The 20,668-nt window shown below is 36.2% G+C and overlaps 1 protein-coding gene across 1 annotated transcript in view; it reads left to right on the plus strand.

Annotated features, from left to right (window-relative positions):
- TDRD3 (tudor domain containing 3) overlaps positions 1-20,668 on the plus strand; it is a 120,309-nt gene that overhangs the window by 82,871 nt on the left and 16,770 nt on the right. The window contains exons 11-12 of the mRNA XM_075088058.1: positions 8,080-8,918; positions 10,853-10,978. Of these exons, the coding sequence (XP_074944159.1) occupies positions 8,080-8,918; positions 10,853-10,978 (965 nt within the window). The remainder of the gene's footprint in view (positions 1-8,079; positions 8,919-10,852; positions 10,979-20,668) is intronic.

Raw genomic sequence — 20,668 nt, forward strand, 5'->3', positions numbered from 1 at the left:
TTTTCTTATCTAGTGTTTCTAATTGTACCTGAGACCTCAGTACTGTTCAGGTTTTCTAAATTCACTTCTGTAACCTAGTAGTAACATGTAACCACCTAGTAACCAGACCTAGGTGGTTCCGTTTGTGAACAGAAACTGCAGATCAGGTGTTTAATTTGTTATCTTTGATTTGGTACCTTTTCATAGTTGGATTTAGACCAAATAGAAAAATAGTTACAAATTTAAACACCTTTGCATTTGGTTTAGGAGGTACTTCTGTTCCCTTTTAGAGTTAAGACGGCACATTAAGCGTTTTCTTTTTTTTTTTTTTTTAAAGAAGTACAAATTAGTTATAAGTAAGGTGTTTGTCTTTTGCCCTGTAAGTGGCGTCTTGTGAGGTTTTTGTACGTGTCATCTGCTTTTTTCAGAGTGTGCTGGTTTTGGCTGAGAAGGGGGTTAATTCTCTTCACTGTAGCACCTGTAGCAGTCAGGGACCTTTCCAGCTTCCCATGCTCTGCCACGTGGGCAGGAGGCTGGGAGGGGCGGGGCCACAGCCAAGTCAGCTGACCCCGACTGGCCAATGGGATGTTCATTCCATACCATGTGACACCGTGACCAGTACATTAATGGGGCAGCTGGTGCAGGGGGGGCAGTTTGTGGCTCAGGGACTGGCGGTGTCGGGTCTGTGGGTGGTGAGTGGCTGCGTCACGTGTGGTTTGTTTTGGTAGTTCATTCCCCTTCCCCCCCTCCCAGCCCCGGATTTTCCTCTTGTTGTTTTCCTTTCCATTGCATTTTTGTTGTTGTGTTACTGTAATTATTAAACTGTTCTTATCTCAACCCACGAGCTTTACCCTTCTGATTCTCTCCCCTGTCCCACCAGTGGGGCAGTGAGCGAGCGCTGTGTGGGGCTGAGTTGCCGGCTAAACCACAACACAGAGTTAATGAAAAATTGTTGTAAGTAATTAGAGCTGTCAAAAGTATTGAATACCTGACTCCATGATCTGCTAGTTCTTTAACTGTAAAACATAACATATAGTAAACATACTTTATTTAAATGAAATGCAAAGAAATAAACCTATAGTTTTATACTGCAGATTTATTTGTTTTTAACTGTGAATGGTTGGTGACACCTACGAAAATATTTCTATGTTGAAATTAAGTAGATTGAGTTTTGGTTGGAGAGAAGCCTGCTGACTGTGAGAGATAACAAAAATAGTAGACAATTAGCTGCCTTTGCTTACACTTGGCTTATTTCTGCTACCGAACTCATAAGTTTTTTTCCATTAATCTCCTTATTTTTGTTTTGTTATGAGGAACAATTAATCCAACTTTGCCAGCTTAAATAAGTAAACACAAGGATTATCAGGGAGAACAAAACAATGCCAAGAGCTGTGACTATCAGTTTAAGGAATAATGGACAAAATGCTGAGAACCAGGCATATTTTAGATATTTTCTCTTTGGTTCGTAGGGACTGAGAACAGGCTGGTGCTTCCATCTGCTCAGGATCCAAAGCCACAAAAGCTTTTGGCAGACATGTGTTCGAAAGACTCAAGCAAAGATCAACTTTTTAAAGATTTATATATTTATTTGTTATTAAATGGGCTAGAAGCATAATTATTTTGGTTAGAGCATTGACCCAGGACGTAGCAGGCCAAAACCTTTCTGTTTCAGATTGTGCAGAATTACCTCTTCAGTCCTCCCAAGAGACAGTCTGTTCTTGGGGAGGGCACTTCATGCTCTTCCTGTTAAAATGAACCTCCTGTTCAACAAACTACAGCATTAATGGGATCACAGAAAAAGCAAGTGAGAGGTAGCATGTCTGTGTAGTCTGTTAATAGGGCCACTTCAGGAGAAGGGAGAAAGTAATAGGCTGTAGTCTCTGTTTCTTGCTGTGTTTTATCTATCAGCTGTGTTAGCTGTGTGGGTTGACCTTTTCTAGCCTCTCATCAAAGACTTTTTATCCGGTCTACTTTCTCTCCTCAACAAACTCATTTATCAGTTTTCTTCCTCAAATATACATCCCATAAATACAGACCATACTCTTGCAGTGGTTCAAATGTGCTGTATAACATCAATATAATGTGGTCTCTCATATCCACTTGCTCTGCATCTTGAGCATCCCACCTAGTTGAGCTGCAGTTACCCTTATGTTCTCCACCGCCAGTGCTGTCTGCAGCTGATAAGTAACAAAAGGGGTGCACTGTGTAGATGGGTTTGCAAAGAATTGCCTTTGGCAGAGGTTTTTTTACTGTCTCATTAACTCTTCACCTAAATATCCCTCAGAAGAAATAGAACTTTAGTAGAGAGGAAGCGTTTATGGCAAACAGAAGGACATGCACCCAGACTCTTCGGGACCCACGTCCAAAGAAACAGGGCATTACTGTTCTTTTAGATGTGAATTTCTCTCCTTCTCCTGCTTAGTTGTTTATGCTTGAGGTAAATCAGGATGTGTGGTGTGTGTGGGGTTTTTTGTTTTGTTTTTATATGGTAATATATTGTTTGGACAATTTGGGTCTAGTACGTCTGGTTTAATTTCAACAGTCTTTTTCTTGTTTTAGTCTATTATGATTTGTGTATACCCAAAAGAAGTTAAAGGTTTGAAATAAGTTGGTAATGTAATAGAATATAATTAAAAATTTACTTGTTTTCCTAGGCCTTCCTTGACCTTGTTCTTTGTCACACAATTTATTTGAATATCTGGGGGTGAGGGAACTTGGGAGGTAGAGAGTTTGACCTTTTAGAGTTAAAAGGAATCTGTAACCTTTGGAATTTACCATTTAGTAGCCTTGTTTTCAGCAAACACAGTGCACTATTGACAGTAAGGAATCTGAATTATGAAATAGTCGTGTTTATTATGTAGCTTTACTTCTAAAAATTGAATTTCAGTCAGTGTTAATTGTAAATATCAAGAAAATCAAACTTATTTTTGTTGTAGCATTATGTTAGCATTGGTGACATATGTTAGGAGACTTTTGTACTTTTATTTTGTCAGTACCTTCTCTTTAAATATGAGAGAAAAATCTAGTAAATTTCAAACATTTAGAGAGTAATAAAAAATTATCAATTTTTGTTTCAGTCCTTTATTCCTGTAAATTCAAGTTTGTAGTGAATGCAATGGCAGAATGTCTTTTTTTGGGGGGAGGGTTGCCACTTCTTTATTAATGTCATCATCCTCCTCAGCTTGTATTTATTTTGTTTCAGCAGACACATGAGCTCAGGTTCCAGTTCCCCAGCGTTACTACATTTTAGAAGGAATGATATTAATATTTATGTAACTTGACAAAGCTGTTGAGTAACTGGAATTTCACTCCATGACATGTAGTGGGTGCAAATATATTATTAATTTCCTTCTAATTTTTTAATCTTTTGGCCAATGTGAGATAGAACATGCCCTGGGTGTAGCTGTCTCAAAGACATGCTTTCATAAAGTTACATAAAAATATAGTCCAAGTTGGAAGAAGAAACCCAAATCATTGCCACCTATGTGGCAAGGGCCGCTGTTTTTGAGTTTAACCACATTATTAAACATGATGAAATCCATGGGAGAGCGCTACAGGAAACCGTACTACATAAATTCCATTGTGCATGGAGCAGTGCTTTTTAAATTGCGTTGGCTGGGATTTCCAGCTGCAGCAGGTCCTGCTGGTTTCTTGTAAGCAAGGGAATAAGATTGGTTCTGTACAGTCATCTTGGGTCATCACATATAAAAACTAAAATGAGTACAATAACTGAGTGATGGTTTCAAACTGAGAAACTCAAGTCATCATCTTAAAATTACCCAGCAGAAAACAAAAGCCTTGTCATTAATTTTGGAACGGAGTTTTTTCCAGACCATGTTCCCAAATGTCGAGTTACAATGATGATGACTGGGCTGATGCCTCTCGCTGTTTGACAGAACAGCGTCCCAAATCTTCTTGTTAAATGCCAAAGTAATATTTGTTTGTTACTGCCCTGTAGGAACTATTACTTTTTCAGGAACATTAGCTAATTGTTGGAGGCGGAGCAAGAAAAAGTAGAAGCAAGAGTAACAGCAGCTGCAATAGACAATCTGTGAATAATATCCCTCATCGCTTAACTTTTTCTATTAAAGAAGCTTTAGATTCCCGTCAGTTTTTTGGTGATCAGGCCAGACAGCATGAATTCATGAAGACCCTATAATATTCTCATCTTCTAGTTTTTTTTGTTGACTACTGTTGACAAAGTAACATTTACTGTTATTTGGTAGTTTCCATTTGTGAATGGGTTGTGCTTGGTTGTTAAACAATTGGTTAAGGTGTCCTGCTTATTCAAGGCTGTTGCACATGATGTAGTCCCCTGGGAAGCTTTTAGCATAATAAGTGCATCTTTGCAGAAGACATCAGTTTACTAAATTTTACACCTCCTAAGGTTAGAGTAGAAAAATGTCAGGTGTTTTGTGAGCAGCTTTTGCATGTCACAATAAATAGACCTAGAAAAAAGATGCTTATGTTCACTATTTGGAAATTCTGTAGTCTCTTTCCATGTTGCCTAACATTTAGTAGTAAATTAATTTTCCCATACTATTTAAAAATCATTCTGTAACTTAAAGTTCTAACACTCTTTATAGTCATCTTGTTGCTTTTGTATTATGATCATATTATGTTGGGTATAGAAATAATTTATTTGATCATCCAGTCCTGCTTTTGCACATCATCATGCTTTTGCAACTGATATATTAGAAATTTGGTGTTGTTAAATAGATCTGCAACAGATGGCCTTGTTATTAACGTACTGCTAAAACTTCTGTTCCTTCTAAAAAAGGAGATCTTCCTAAGTGTTTAGTTCTGGGTGGAGCTATTCATGCCAATGTTTAAATGTGTTGCTATTTTTTTTCTTAGCTGTCACCTTTGTTTTAAATCTCCAAGCTTCTTTGTGGGACAGTGGGTTATAACTCTAAATGAAACTTTTTGAAGTCCTGTTTTACAGGTAATTTCTGATAAGTAGATAAATAGCATTTGACTTCTGAATTATTTCTTTCTAGATGTTGAAGATTAATAGTGCCTTTCTAAAGACAGCAAATACTATCTCACGTGAGAATGCTTGTAACTTTTTAGTGGAAAGCAGGTCAAAGAGATGGAAGAAGGGTAGGAAGAGATGATTTCTGCAGCTGTGTGACAGAAGTAGGTTGCTCGGAGATCTATTATATCCAGATTTTTTGTTGTCTAGTAAAACTAGCTGTTTTCATTAAGGCACCTAGGCAGTAGCTAAAATTACTTATTATATTGCTATGAAATTGAATAGAAATTTCAGTAAACTTTTTCAATTCTTCTATGGAGAATATGTTTCAGTTTTCCCTCAAGGCTTTGACTAAAGTTTTATAACTGCTCTGGATTCACAGGGGATAAATCTTGCAGTTGTACAGAGTCCTTGTATATACTAGACACTGTCTGAGGTGACTCCCTGTCTTGGCTCAGAAAATGTCTTCATTTAGAAAAAGGTCAAAGGACAGCCCTTGAGAAGCAGCATTCAAATTTGAAGTCAATCCTGAAATCCTGCCAACTAGTGAAATATTAACATGCTCAATCTAGACTTTAGCCCATTTCTACTTTTACCGTTGGAACTACTTTTGCTTGTGTGAGTGACTTTGTTTAATGAATTTCATGTTACAAAATATTAAACAAGATTATTTATAATGAAGTATCTCAGAATTCTATGCACATCTTTAACGGTCTATACAAGGCAGTAACTGTTCACAGGTCAAAAAACAGTTTAATCACTTCATGTGTAGTTAACATGAGGAAGAGATGTGAGGGTTCAGGTTGGGAATAGAAAGAGTGGAAGCCCAAGGATTTTACTACCAGAGGAGGAGAGGTATAAATTAAGAATGTCATGAAGGAAGACTGTTAATTAATTAGGAAGATAAATCTTTCTAGACCATAGGAAGTGTAGAAGGTTGGTCTGTATTATACAGAGGTGGGAAAGTGTAATAAAGATACTTACAGAGAAGTTACAGATACAAAATGAAGAAAACCAGTATTTTCATGTTCTGTCTGTGAAGGAAGAGATAGAGGTACTTTTAAACTTGAAGGATTTCATCTAAAAATAAAAATTAAATGCTACAAGATTTAAAAAGTCATTAATTTTTAAAAAGAAAATGAATATTTATTAAACTCTTGGTTCTTTCTGAGTAATATATATTTACATATGAATGCATTAAAAACATTATTGGTTTCCAAGTCATAAATTTTGCAATAAGATGTATTGTTATCAAGATTATGAACACGCTAAGCCTCATGTATGCTTATGTCACTTCAAAAAAGAAAACAGACAAAAAACCCCAAACCTCTAAGTCATTTTAGTGAAACCTCTTGACTTCTAAAAGTTAGGGTAAATCAAGTGCATGTAAAAATAAAACTAGAGTCTTATTAGCCAGTTTAGTCAATTAAATTGATAAAAATTCTGTGAGCTATGATTAATAATGTGATAGTTGAAAGTATATTTTTAGGCTAAAATTTACATTTTTAATTTTAACTCTTACCATGTAGCAATTAATTATGAAAATCGATGCATTTTTTGTCAGGGATTAGCATTCACTGTCTGTCATGGTAACATGTAAACTGAAGTTCTTAGTTTTTCTTTCCTATAGGAGTGTACTCGGGCCAGGCAGCAGAGAGCCTGAGCGCATAGTCCCACCAGGTGTGTGTACCCACAGCAGCCTCATGCACACAGCACACACGTGGCCAACTGCCATGGATGGACATGGGCAGGGAGAATGGCACCTTTGCAGGCACCCACATGACACAAAATTGCTCGTATAAATGTGAATCACACTAATGAGTTTATGCTTTCCTTTTCAATCAGGTTCCAAGTCTCCTAGCAGATCTCATACCCAGCCTCCCAGTGCACACACTCACATGGGTCTCTCCTGGCCCTCTAGACCCTTGACCTCTGGTACTCACCTCAGACACCTCTTGTCCAGCTTGCTGGCTAGTACAGCCAGAATTTTGCAGGAGGGTTACATGAGCGTACATACATAGGTCTGCCGAGTATCTGAGCCCCAGACCTCTCCTCTCTGTTAGATGGCCTTCAGACCAATGGTCTTGCCAGTATTCAGCTGCCAGGTCTTTCTTGTCCCACTTACCAGTTTATCCTGTCTCAAGTTTGCTAGCAGGTTTAAAAACATGTCCCCTCACACACACAATAAAGAACTTCATCACACGGAAGACTTTTAGAAACAGAATTTAATAAGGACATGAGGCAGGCTACAATGATCTCTTGCAGGAGCTGGCCTGGCAAGTGTATTGACCAGGAGCCTGCTTACTTGCAACAGCCCTGTTTAATCTCATTCCTTCTTTATTTTTTCATGCTTATTCCTCCTGGATTCATCTCCATCTTTCCTCTCCTTTGGCTCTTCACCTAAACATCCCATTAAAAATTCCATGTTTGCCTAAAAAAAAACCAAAGGTGAATTCCCTAAAAAGTTTCACAGATCCCAACAATTCTTCTCCTTCCCAGCATCCCATAGCAGGTTTGCTCTTTCTATGAGATCCACAATAATCTTGTTTTTCTTCTCATCAGTTGGAGTTCTGGTTGAATCTCTTGAAGGTAATGCTTGAGTGGTTCCTGTTACAGCTCATTGATCAGTGTGTCCAGAGTTCTGGGTTTTGTTACTATTCCTGTTATCTACGGTTTGTCAGCTGTGTTCATTTTTTGGCTTCCATCTTGCCTTTTATGTTGACAAGTTATTTTTACAGAAAGTTTCAATTCAGAATAAAAGTATTCCTTTTTTCCTCCTTATTTTTCTCCCTCTTCCTTTCTCCATGTTGGAATTCTAATTTTCTGTCTTAAATGGCTATTATTCAAGTGAGTTTTTCTTGTCCATAGGGAGAAATAAGTAATCTCCTGGAAATTTATGCCCAGCTTTTCTCATACTGGTAGGTGGTTTGGTTCTAAGTACAGCCCAGAGTAGTGTATGTTTTCCCATAACTAGGAATTACAGTTCCATTTTTGTATCACAAAGGTAGATACTGTATACTTTTCTAAATGTACCTGTTGCTTCATCAGTTAGGGTCTCAAACGCTATTTCTAATATATGTTTGTGTGAAATATGTTAATAATTAAAATAATCTTTTTCTTTGTAGAACCAAAATTGCAATTTCAGCCACCACATCAAGTACAGCACAAAGTTATGAATGCAGAACAGAATGGCATCAAAGAGAATCATTCAAGACACATTTCTCGCAGTGACATGAGACAACCAAGGAATGAGAAACCCCCTCGTTTTCAAAGGGATATTCAGAATTCAAGGCAGGCTTTGGAAAGTGGTGGGTTACCAAGAAACAGAGGTCCGGAAAGGCACAACTCTTTAGAACATTGGACAGATGAAAAAAATAAAAGTGACAGACATTATCCTAGAAATGATAGGCCAAAGGATTTGGGTTATCCCATAGCTACTCACCAGAGTGATATTACTTTCAAAAAAAGGGATAACAATATGCAAAACAGAGTAGGAAAAGGGGTGTCTTTCACAGAATTCAAGGAGACCTCTGCTGCTCAAGATACTACAGACAACAATAACCAGAAACGTGGGAAGAGGGAAAACCAAATACACAGTTCTGAAAATTTTTGTGATAGGAAGGCACGAACAATTAGTAGTGAAGCCTTTTTGGTAAAAAGTGAGCAACATTTTAGTGTTAGTAATGATTACCAAAATCCTGGTAGAACTGATAATTTTAATGCTGTACCAAATGGAGATACTGACCATCATCAGAAAGGAAGACGAGTAGGACCTATCAAATCATCAGGACCCACTACGATCCCATCTTTTGATGATAAAATGTTGTATTACAACACTGGTCCCAAAAGGAGATCTGGTCCCATCAAACCAGAGAAAATATTAGAACCATCGTTTCACATGGAATATGGAAAAAGTTGGAGACCAGGGGATGAATGTTTTGCTCTGTACTGGGAAGACAACAAGGTATGCCCTTGCCAAATGAGAAGTATCTTAGACTGTACCTTTAACGTATTCTTACGTGCATGTGGAAGATTTAGCACACTAGCACAGATACAAGGATTTGTTCATAGGTGTGTAGGGTGCTTCTTGTCTAGTTTCTTTTGCTATTTTGTTTTTTTTATTTATGTCACTTGTATTCATTGCGTGAAACTTCAAGTGCTTAAATTAAGTCATCTTGAAGGTGATCGTTTCTGTCGTTTAGGTGGGGTTGTAGGATGACTAAGCTCCTAACCGAAGCATTTGACTTAAGTGCTGAAAATTTGAAGGCATGAACATGGATCTAGGTGCCCATATTCTTTTGCAAGGAACAAGAAATAGGATGCTGCGCTATCTAGATTAGTCTGTAATGGTAGAGGTGTAATGCCTTCTTCTAGAATAAGTCAGCATGCAACCTTTACTAGCACAAGGGAAGTCCAGAGTCTGCAAGAACAGTGCTGTTTAAAAAACTCTTTTATTTCAGTCATCACAGAAGAGAAACGGCAAAAGGCTTATTTTTTTTATTATCACTAGCTACTAGCTGAAGAGTTTGTGGAACAAATTAATTAAGCTGCATGATAGTTTTGTTTTACTGATCCCTAAAAGTTTAAATACTTCCTCTTCAGCTCTTCTTCTTACTTATAAGATTACCCTTGTGGCAAGACACTTTCATCTTCTCCTTTGCTAGAAAAGTTTTAGGCTATTTTCTTTGATTTGTTATTATCTGTTCAGGAGTTCTCTGCACTCGTCTTGGGTAGTTTCTTCAGTTTTTGACCCTTTCCGATAATCTGAGAGCTACCTTAAATATTATTGTTCTTTGAATAGGTTTTATTCCCACCCTCTTCTCTTTTTTTGGTTGCTTATTTCATGTTACTTATTTAAGGTTTTTTTCCTTTTTTTGTCTTTCTTTACAGAACGTAGATAGTGTTAGCTCATCAGCATGACTTTATTTTTCTCTCTTTTGTTTGTATGACTAAAACAGATGAGGCTTGCAAAATTTTTGGCACTGGCAACATATAGTGAGCTGACTCTCTGAAACAGGAATATATGCAGCTTGGATGGATTATTGTGAAATATAATGGCTTATTCTGGAATGGTTTCCTATTTTGAGAAGCATATTTGTATTTGAAATTCTGGGAAGTATGAAACTTGCAAAATAAGTAGATATGAGGTAATCCCAGATTGTTACCTGAAAAGTACTGATCACATTAGAATGGATTTTACTGAGGTTTATTGGCTTTTTGGTAGTTATAATAAGTGCTGCTGCTTACATCTAGGACAATTTTGAAATGTGATGATAAAATACAGTACGGAGCTTAACAGTGTTAGGAGGCAGTGATTTCTTTGTGTTCAATAAGATAAAAGTGATGGAATATCTTCAAGAAAGCCGATCTGTGTTTGCATAAATGACAACAAAAGCAAGTTTTGTGTTTAGAAAAAGGACTTTTTGAAGGGACGGTTTTATCATATTTTTATCATATTTTATTATGTGCTAAAATTGGTACCAATTAGTATGTACAGTGTATATGGCTGATAAGCACTTAATGATACATGGTTTTTTAAGAAAGAGTCTTACAGTAACACTTCTCTGTATACAAAAGTGTGTGTGTTAGTGATGAATTTGTTCTGTTTTCAGAGAAATAAAACCAAGTCTTTTAAATGTTCAGTCTAATTTCATAAGCTGCATATTTTCTCAATGAGTATTCTGAATACATTCTACCATGTCCTTACAGTCTACCACGTGGAGGTTGAATACATCTGGTTTAATATCTGGTACAAATCTTATTCAAAATATAGTACTGACTAAGACTAAATACACACACGCGTGCACACACACATATGTATATATGAAAAGGTAGTTGTTAAGCTGTTTGTGGTATTTCAGGTAGTATTTTATGACCTTTGAAAATTTCTCTTTTAAGTTCTACCGGGCAGAAGTTGAAGCTCTCCATTCTTCTGGGACAACTGCTGTTGTTAAATTCTGTGATTATGGAAATTACGAAGAGGTGCTTCTCAGCAACATCAGGCCTGTTCATGCAGACACGTGGGTATGTTATAACAAATTGTATTAAAAAAATACAAGCTCCATAGTCTGTACAAAATATGTAACCCTTCAGAAATTAATGCCTAATCGTGCAGAGAGTGCTAATTGCATGTGTAGAAAAATAGTTAAGTGAATACACGAACAAAGTCTCAACTTTTAGTTGTCTATATGAAAATTCATAGAAGTGTATTATTGTGTGGTATTTTTCCTGTGTAGTAAATATCAATTGTGTTGTTTGAAAATGAATAATGGACCTGTCAGCCAAACAGCTTTATGCATATTTTTCTCTCTAAAATTTGTTGCTTACTCTATTAAACACAGTTTTCTGTTTTATTTCATGTACGTTGTATGTTGTTCTGTAAAGGTTAGGAAACAGTCTTTTAAAATATATATTCTGAAGGTGTTTACTACCTGTGATTATATGGCTAAAAATAGACATCTGTATAACTTGATTTGGTATCATCATTTTATTCTTGTTTCAATGATTTCTTCTTTGCCAAATGTTGTGGTGGAGATGTATGCCTCAAAATCTGTTTTATGAGGTTTAGCATGTATTAGCCTTATGGAAGTTGGAAATTTCAAAAGGCTTTATTTGTGAATGGAAAAAGAGGTACATTTTGATTTTAAAAAACAGTGGGAGTGCACAATTCTTTGCTGTTTACTCTTGCTGTAAAAAGCTGCACAAAAAGTATTCATATTTGTATATTGATTCCTTACTGATTAGTTGACTCTGCTTATTTTCAGCTTTTTACCTTTGGGTCATATAGCCATATTACTACTGCTACAGAGGCTGAACAGTCAACTACTGTTTCCTGCCAGTGGTCTTTTAACTTGTGTTCTTGCTGTAGCTCTCAGATGCTCTTAGGGCCTCTGGGATGGCCTTTTTGTACTTAAAAAGATATCTAAAGCTCTTCACAGCTGATGTGTTGAAGGTGCTTGTTTCATACTGTATGATTGTACTTATTTTGACCATTTTTCTGGGTTAATCAGCCTTTTCTTCACACTTTAGATTACAATCTTGAGCGGTGGCTTTTATTTTACTCTAATTTACTCTAACCCTCTGAAAGTTAGCTCTCATTGTATACGAACAGTGGTGTTAAACATGTTAAGACTAAGTTCATCTAGTAGTGAGTTGCCACCCTGAACCAAATCCCCCACCCCACCAAGCAACTCCCAACCTGAGGCAACTCCCCCCCCCCGTTTCATTTGTCTGATATCGTAGTTTGTTAAAGCTGACACCAGATGGTGGGAGAATGTATGGAGAGGGGATTCTGCTGCTGAAGCAGCATCATGCTGACTCTAGTCCTCGTTATCTATTTGCAGTTCTTAATGAGCTATTGGAGTCATGCTCTGATACTCAGATTTGTCTTTTAAGCTGAACACTGCTGGTCACTTTGCTTTGTCTCAGTGTTCACATTAACATATAGTGTTCACGTTAACATATAAAACCTAGTGCAAAATGAAGTTCTCGTGCTGCTTAATTCTTTGTCATAAGATTTAAGTAACTTTGTGATATCTCCTCTTTATAAGAGAACAAAACAGATTTTAAACTGACTTCATTAATATACTTGTCTTTCACTGATCGATGTTACCAGTAACAATGAACTTGTTTTATTAGAAGTGTTATGCTGAGTTTTATTTCAGTCCTTCCGGGTAACTTCCAGATAGCTAAGTCTTTCTTAGTTGTCTGAATGAAGATTTGTTACTAATATAGAAATATACTGTATGTGAGTTCTGATGTCCGCGTATTGCCAGTTTTTCAGACTCATTTTTTAAAGAGCTGATTGATATTAGGAAAAGATTTAGTGAATTAACTTAAAGCCATAAATTTGGTCTATGTGTTAGAATTGTTTAATCTTTACCATTTTCTCCAGCACACTTTTTTAAATTTAACACTTATGTTAAATTCAAATTTTTTTCCAACAAAAATAAACTGGTGACAGGACAGCACTGGGGGGGGAGTGGGGGGTGGGAAGAAAGCAAAAAGTAGCTCACCTGATCACTTGAAAAAACAGCAAAAACATCAGTGACCTGATTTTGATGACAAGACCTGTTGTTGAAGCACCTAAGCTTCTGGTCTACTTTTGGCAACCTTTTTTTATTGTTTTTGATAATTATATAATGAAAATTATTTACATTGTTAGTAGTTATAATTTCTTCTTCTCTCCCTGCGCCCCCCCCCGCCCCGGTTATCATTCTACTCTCTATTTCTGCTGACTCTCTAATACTGAACTGCACTGCATTAGAATAAGTTTTGTGGGTTTTGTTTTGTGTTTGTTCTTTCTTTTGCGTGATATTCTCAGGATACATTGTGCTTTCCACTTCAGTGGATAAAGCGTTAATGGATGATCTTGACACTCCTTGATAACTGATTGTATACTGTCCCTCACCCTGTTTGCCCTGAGTCCTTGTAAGTTTTCAGTCCCTCTGACACCTAGCATGCTGCTATTTATCTTTCTGATGGCCAGAATATAGAAGATAAAGCTGTGTTGTAGATAAGGCAAATAAAAAAGGTAGTGGGGAATTTTTTCAATCATCATGTACAATACCCATGTAAATATATGTAAGAATACTATAACTGGGTTTTTCCTTATTACTTGCAAAATATGACTTAGGTCTGCGATTCATAAATATTTTTAATAATAATAATATTACATTTGGATTCCACTGTTTTAGAGTTATTCTAAGCATCTTGTATGTAACACTACAATACTGTATCCTTCTATTTCCATCAATGTAGCAGGGGTCGCTTAACGAAAATACTATAATCCCCATAAAAACATTCACTGAAAAACCATTGCAGAAATAAGAACTGCTTGGGTTTTTCCCTTGTAAAATATGTAAGATTATTCTAACAACTGAAAGCATGGAGCACTAAGGGCCTTCCTGGCTCGCGTAATAGTTTCTGTGGAGAAAAAATAATAATAATAATAATAAAAAAATAATAATTTAAACTTTAAGTCTTAATTTTATTCTCTCAGTTGTAGGATTTTCGTTCCTTAATAAATTATAGAAATGTGTATCCTAAGTACTTGTGACATTTTTCCCTGGAGCCAAGTCCTTGTTTTTCTTTTCCATTCTGCATTTCCTTAGTCATGTGGTAGGCCTTGTTCTGCCATTTACATTATGATTTCCCTTCTTTCTTTTGTTTTCTGTGATGATATGATGGGAATAAAGATTGTCATTTTCCCACCTTATATATGTTATGGCCTTATTCTGACTGCTCTCAAAGCAAGCTAGAATTTATATTAACTTTTTGCTTACAGTAACTCACTTAAAAATACTAATTATGAAATTAAGTCAGCTGTTCAGCTTAGTTCCTTCTTCTTGTATCTTGCACTGTATTTCTGTCTAAAGGCAAAAAGTATTATTAAGGTGAATGTAAACCTGGTTCTTCAATTATCTATTCCGTTCTGTGGAGAATGAAAATCCACTTTGCAGCTTTCCTTCCTCAACTCATTCTTGCAGTAAATGAGTTGAGGAAAGGAGATAGCGAAGGGTCTTGGATGATGGTTAATTCATGCCAGCAGACATCTGAGAACTCAGATTTGGTGGTGTTGTGTCTTGTACCTCACAAAGCTCTAATTGCTTCTACAGGTGTTGAATTATCTTAAATTAAACTATAATTCAGGGCTTTCTTATACTTGTTCCGTTTCAGGTAAGTAAAGAAGTAAACTGAGTTTTCTGAAGGTGTTTGAACATCTCTGCAGCAATGTAAAGAGGAACACTGAAAACCGCTAACTGGAAAGGCTTACAGCTGCCTCTTAAGCTGGAGAAGATTTTTGCCTATGTGTTTTATGGAGGTTTTGAACCCATTTCAGTGTCTTGATTTACAGCAGGCAAATACTTGCTTGAAGGATTGGGTGCTACTTCTTTCTGGCTCATCAGCCTGGACAGCCTTGGCTTCACGCTGTGATCTTTTTGTGCTGTGTGTCAGGCAGGAAGTCTTTCCCATTGAATAGTGAAGTAGCTAAAGTAGGTAAATGTGTCTTGGTTGGATCTCTTACCTAGCTTCTGTCCTCATTGCCTATACTAAAAAGAAGGCTCTTTAAAAGAATTGTACAGTCTATTTAACTGGTTCTAAGATTACTGTAGAAAAAAATGTCCCTAAATAGTTGAATCAGACAAGAATTCGATGTCTTTAGTTCTTTGGCTTCTATACTGTTAGGAAAAATTTCTAGAATAATTTTACAGTTCATAATTACTCATTGACTAAATGAATTAAATGAAGGCTGAGTATTTTGGACTACCCTTCTTCCTAAGTGGTGGTGCGTATTTATTAATTCATTTTAATTTAAAAACTTACTAGTGTGATTTTAGTTTCCACAAAATGCCATATTTCTGATTTATTAAAATACATTAGATTTAGGGAGTTATTTTGCTGGGATGTGCACCAATATGTGGTGATTTCAGTTGCCTCTGTCCTGTCAGGCTGAAAAATTACTTCCATGGTCTATCCTAAACTTTTTAAGTTTCTTACAAAAGACTTTTTTACTTACTGGAAATGTTGCCTTAAATTCCATCACATCTTTTGCCTTTACTCAGAATTAACTTTCAGGTTCTCTCAGGATAATTCTTTATGTAATTTATTTATTTCCATATTGGAACATAGACATATGATCAGAACTTAACTGATACTCTGAAAGTTACTGGCCCTTAGGTCAAATGTAATAACTGACATTTAAAGGTGGTTTAAGAGCTGCATTCTACTTTTTAATAAAGTAAAAGCAGGCGAATTTCAGTTGAGAGGAGCTAATTTATACTAAGTGGATGTAAAACAATGGCTTTCAATTTTTTGTCTGTATCATTAGGCATTGCAAAATACGCTTGAGTCTTTCAGTTGAGCATTTCATATTCATCAGACTATGAAATACCATTGCAAATTATTGCCAGCTGTACAAATCAGATTAAGGACACATTCTTCTTGGAGTTGGTAGTTATTAAAAAAAGTTGTGACAGTTAAAGCAGGGTACTTGGAGCATTATACTGTTCTTCTCCTTACCCTTGTTATTAAATGTAATTGCATGCGATGATGATTATTTGGAGACTGCATATGGGCTCCTCAGGTTGTTTATTTTGAGTCTGTTCCTCACTCAACACTTCCCTTTAAAGTGACTTGCAGTTTTGTTTTGAGATAGCGTAGCTTAATCTGTTTTAAGTATTGTGTTTGATCCTGTAGTCATGTGGTGAAAGTTCTTTGGATTATCGTTGTGAGGCTTCTCAAGGATTTTATGCTTGGATTTCTCTGTATTGCGTGTGTTGAGGTTGAACATGTTGAGTATGTAAAAGAAGTTTGATGTGTAAAAATGTCTGGACTGTTCCTTCCATCACCTTTTCTCTCTTCTGATTTCCTCTCTCCTTCACATTATAGTGTTGTGAGTTTGTCCACATTTAATAGATTCGTATTCCAATAGATTGGCATAGTATTCCTGACCGCTTCCTTTCTAGGGAAGAGGCAATACTGTTGGCTTGCTTTCACAGAAGAGAAGCTTTGACAAACCTGATTTGTAACAGGGTATGTGTGTATGATTCCAGATCACATGGTCTATTTTTTTTTTAAAATAGTGGTTAATAATTAAAAAGTGGGTGCAATTCAGCACATTTTAAAATGTAAACATACAGCATACATGTAATGTAGAGGTCCTGACTTTCAAATGAAGATACCCTTTTCTGTTTTTTTAGGGAGCTATTCTGAGTTCATGGGCCAGTTTCACTTTTAAGACCTTTTTTAAATAGCTGTGTCCCTGTGCCACCTGTAAGGAGTTTTGGTTTGTTATATTTTTTTAACTTTTAACTAGCTGTTGGGCTATATTTGTTTAAAATTTTTCTCTGTACTTACTTAAATGCATTTGCCATGTTTCACTTCCTAAATTTGTGATTTTACTTGTGAACAACCAACTGAACAAAAAAATAGGCATTTTTTTACTGAATATGCACATGTGTGTTTGACATTGGAGATTTGCATGCCAAATTTTGCCATCGGTGAGTGCGTGCACACAGCACTGTTTCACCTAAAATGTCATCAAAACTCACTGCTTCCCTTTTAGGTTTTGATACGGTTTCATCCCCTAACAGCAAAGCATTAGGTAATTTCTCCTAGTATCTCTTAGTGTTTTCTTTCTGAAAGTTTTGTTGGCAGAATTTTCTGATTGTATACTAAAATAAGTCCAGCAAACCAGCAAATACTTTTTCCCCCGTACGGCAGCGTGTGGTTTTGCTTACAAGTGCACTTAGTGCAAAGAAACTGAATGCTGATTTTTTTTCCCCCAGTCTATGCAAGTATTCTTTATCATTATATGTTTAAGACTGTGCCTGTATTACTAGCATAAACTAGACTTTTCCAGAGGTCTTCATCAACTTGATTTTCTAAAAAAAACTGTATGAGTAGTTTATTTATTCAAAACCAAAATGCTGGGGAAAGGGAAGGGCTGACAGTTGTATGTGGTTAGAGGGATGTAGACTGTTAATTTACGGCTCTTTTCCAAAAACTGGCACAGCTACTCCTTATAGTAGTATTACTCCTTATGGCACGTAAGGGGTTACTGTTACTGATTTCTTTTTGTTAAATGTATGTGTTTTGTTGAAAACATTTCCACTTCCAGTTTGTGGCTTTCTTCTTGATGAATTGAGAGAATTCAACGTGTCTGCTGGTTGTGTGTTATTCATATAGCTTCAGTGTATTTCCTTTCTTTTAGAAATTATTGAAAATAAACCTTTAAATATTTATAGTTTGATACTATTCAACACAAAGAAGCTTCCACTAATAGAAGGGATATGGTGTGAATGGCTTTAATATGTATTTCTAAAGAACTTTTAAAATTCATTATTTTTTTGCTGTGTTGAGAACACAATGACAACTTGCAGGAGAGTATGTTTGTTTCAAGCACAAACCCCACAAGATGAGTTGCACGTTTATTTTAATATGTGCCACAGGGAATTACTGCAAGTATGAATAACCTGCATAATACCCTTAAGGGGAAGAGATAAGCTAGCAGAATGTCTATGGGATAATCATGCCCCAGGCTTACATTATCCTACTTTTATTGAAGTGTAATTGGAATGTAGTCTATTTACAAAACAGAGTGCTTTGTTTTCAGAGTTGAAGAAAAGCAATGAAATACGAAGAACAGTCTGGTTCCAAGTTAACTGTTGTGTTGCTTTTAGTGGTCTCAAGTTTAAGTATGCAGTTCTTTCCCTTGTCCATCCGTCTATCGTGTCCAGAGAAGGGCAACAAAGTTGGTGAAGGGTGTAGAGAACAAGCCTTATGAGGAGGAGCTGAGGGAATTGGGGTTGTTTGGTGTGGAGAAGAGGAGGCTGAGGGGAGACCTTATCGCTCTCTACAACTCCCTGAAAGGAGGTTGTGAGGTGGGTGTTGGTCTCTTCTCCCAGGTCACTAGTGATAGAAGGAGAGGAAATGGTTTCAAGCTGTGCCAGGGGAAGTTTAGGTTGGATATTAGGAAAAACTTCTTCACCGAAAGGGTTGTCAAACATTGGAACAAGCTGCCCAGAGAGGTGGTAGTGTCGCCATCACTGGAGGTATTTAAAAGAAGGGTAGACGTGGTGCTTGAGGATATGGTTTAGTGGTGGGCTTGGCATGATAGGTTACCAGTTGGTCTCGATGATCTTAAGGGTCTTTTCCAACCTTAATGATTCTATGATTCTGTGATTCTATTTTCCATTTCTTGATTTTTCTTCTGAAGAATCTACAAATTTTCTGTCACTTGGTATCTAATGTTGATTGCTTCACTCAAAATTCAGGATGTATATTGTCTTAACAGAATAATTTAAAAATTAGCTGTGTTTGAAATTTGGTGGCTTTTGTTGCAACTCTTATTTTCAGCAGAGGAAAAATTAGATAAATCTAATTTAAAAATGTTAATAGTATATATCCATTTTTTTCAGGATTACTGAATCATTTATTATAAATTCAGTATCTTAAATTAATGTGTAATAAGCCTTTAGTTGATAAATTGCTGGCCCTGAAGAATTAATTGTAGAGTTGTACAAAAACTGGCCAAGAAGATGTAAAATTATTTTACTTCTTATGTTTGGATAGTGGAAGTCAACAGAAAAGATTTTCATTAATTTATTTCTCATTATATAAAAAAAAGACTGCTCAGGGAATGGTAATCTTGAAATTTTTATTTTGAAAATGAAGAAGCAACAGATGATGTGGCGTAGCTCCATGCCACCTAGCTTTATGTACCATAGTTTTGAACATACTTATTTGTGGCCCATGTGTGTTTAGTGGAGACAAAGACACACCCTCATAAGGATCAGTTCCTTTTTCTCAGTGTAAATAAGGTAAACAAATGTTTTGTGTATGTTTTGGTGGTTGTGGTTGGTTTTTTGTTTTGGTTTTTTTTGAGGTTTTTTTGTGGGTTTTTTGGGGTTTTTTAATGACATTACAGCAAGGTTATTTTAATGAATTGGTAGTAACTTTGAAATTTGTCTACACCTGCATTAGGGAAACCATTAACTGAATTTGTCTGTTGCATAAAAGGGTTTGTACAGAGCTAGAAAGTAGAATGTAGTGTTTTACTTGTTCAGTGCATCAAAATCTCATACAATTTGAGAAACAGTAGAAGAGAGAAAGATGACACTAGTATAGTAGGTTAAAATGTTATACAAATGGGTAGGAATTATTCTGGCTGCATATAGAACGGCAACAGACAGTAATTGTGTAGTTGCAGTTCAAAGTGTCAGGAGCTTTTTAGTAAACCATACAGTACTATACAGCAAGTCAGTTATATCCCTTTAAGGACAATTAATGTTATGATTTTGCGGTAAATCTCTCGGTAGGTTCCGTAATACATTTAACATTGCTATTTCTGGCACCACTGTCTTATAGTATAATAATATTTTACTGTAGTGAAGCTAGAGCTAAATTCTTCAGCATAGCTATTGATGGTTTTGATGTAAATCAAATCAGAGTTACATATGGAGTACTGTACATGTAGTGTATACTCATTTATACACATGTATGTCACCTGTACTAATTATCTAATGCTTGTAATGTCCCATATGTAGCTAGATGCTTATGGGGTTGTGACTTCCAAGTAGAAGAAGGTGTATACTCTATAAGTCCTTCACCATTGTTTATCCTGCATATCCTTTACAGACACAGAGTAAGACCAGTGTATCAATGCAGTCGGTAAGAAATATCTTTGAAGTTGTATGTAGTCCCTGTGGCTGATGGAGTTGAGCTTCCTTACTGGAAGTGGCCAAAGTCCTATTTCTTCAGGCATGTGCTATTAGAAGAAATTTAAAATCAGATTGCATTAAAAGTTCTTGATAAAATTTACTTGAAAATTAAAATATTTTCTTTTTGAGCAGACATGACAGATTCTTACCAATTCAGGTCTATTGCTTTTATAAAAATCCATTTAGACAGTAAGGCCAAACATTTCCCGTGTGTGTGATCCCTTCACTTTCTTCCTGGGTTTTTGTTATTGTTTTAGAACGATGCAAGTGTTTCCATACATTACTGTTGATCCTGGTGTCTATTGATTAAATATCCTGTAGTTCACCAGCTTGATGGTTGTATCCAGAAGTCAACACTAGAACAGTACTTTATCAATGTGAGAGACAAAAATTTGAAAAAGCATGTGTAAACATACTCTTTATATTTTGGGGTTTTTGTTTTGTATTTATTTGAATGATTTAAAGATGTATTCTTGGTGCTCTATAGGTT

Source organism: Phalacrocorax aristotelis, chromosome 1 (genome assembly GCF_949628215.1).
Source record: "Phalacrocorax aristotelis chromosome 1, bGulAri2.1, whole genome shotgun sequence".
Classification (NCBI taxonomy): Eukaryota; Metazoa; Chordata; class Aves; order Suliformes; family Phalacrocoracidae; genus Phalacrocorax; species Phalacrocorax aristotelis.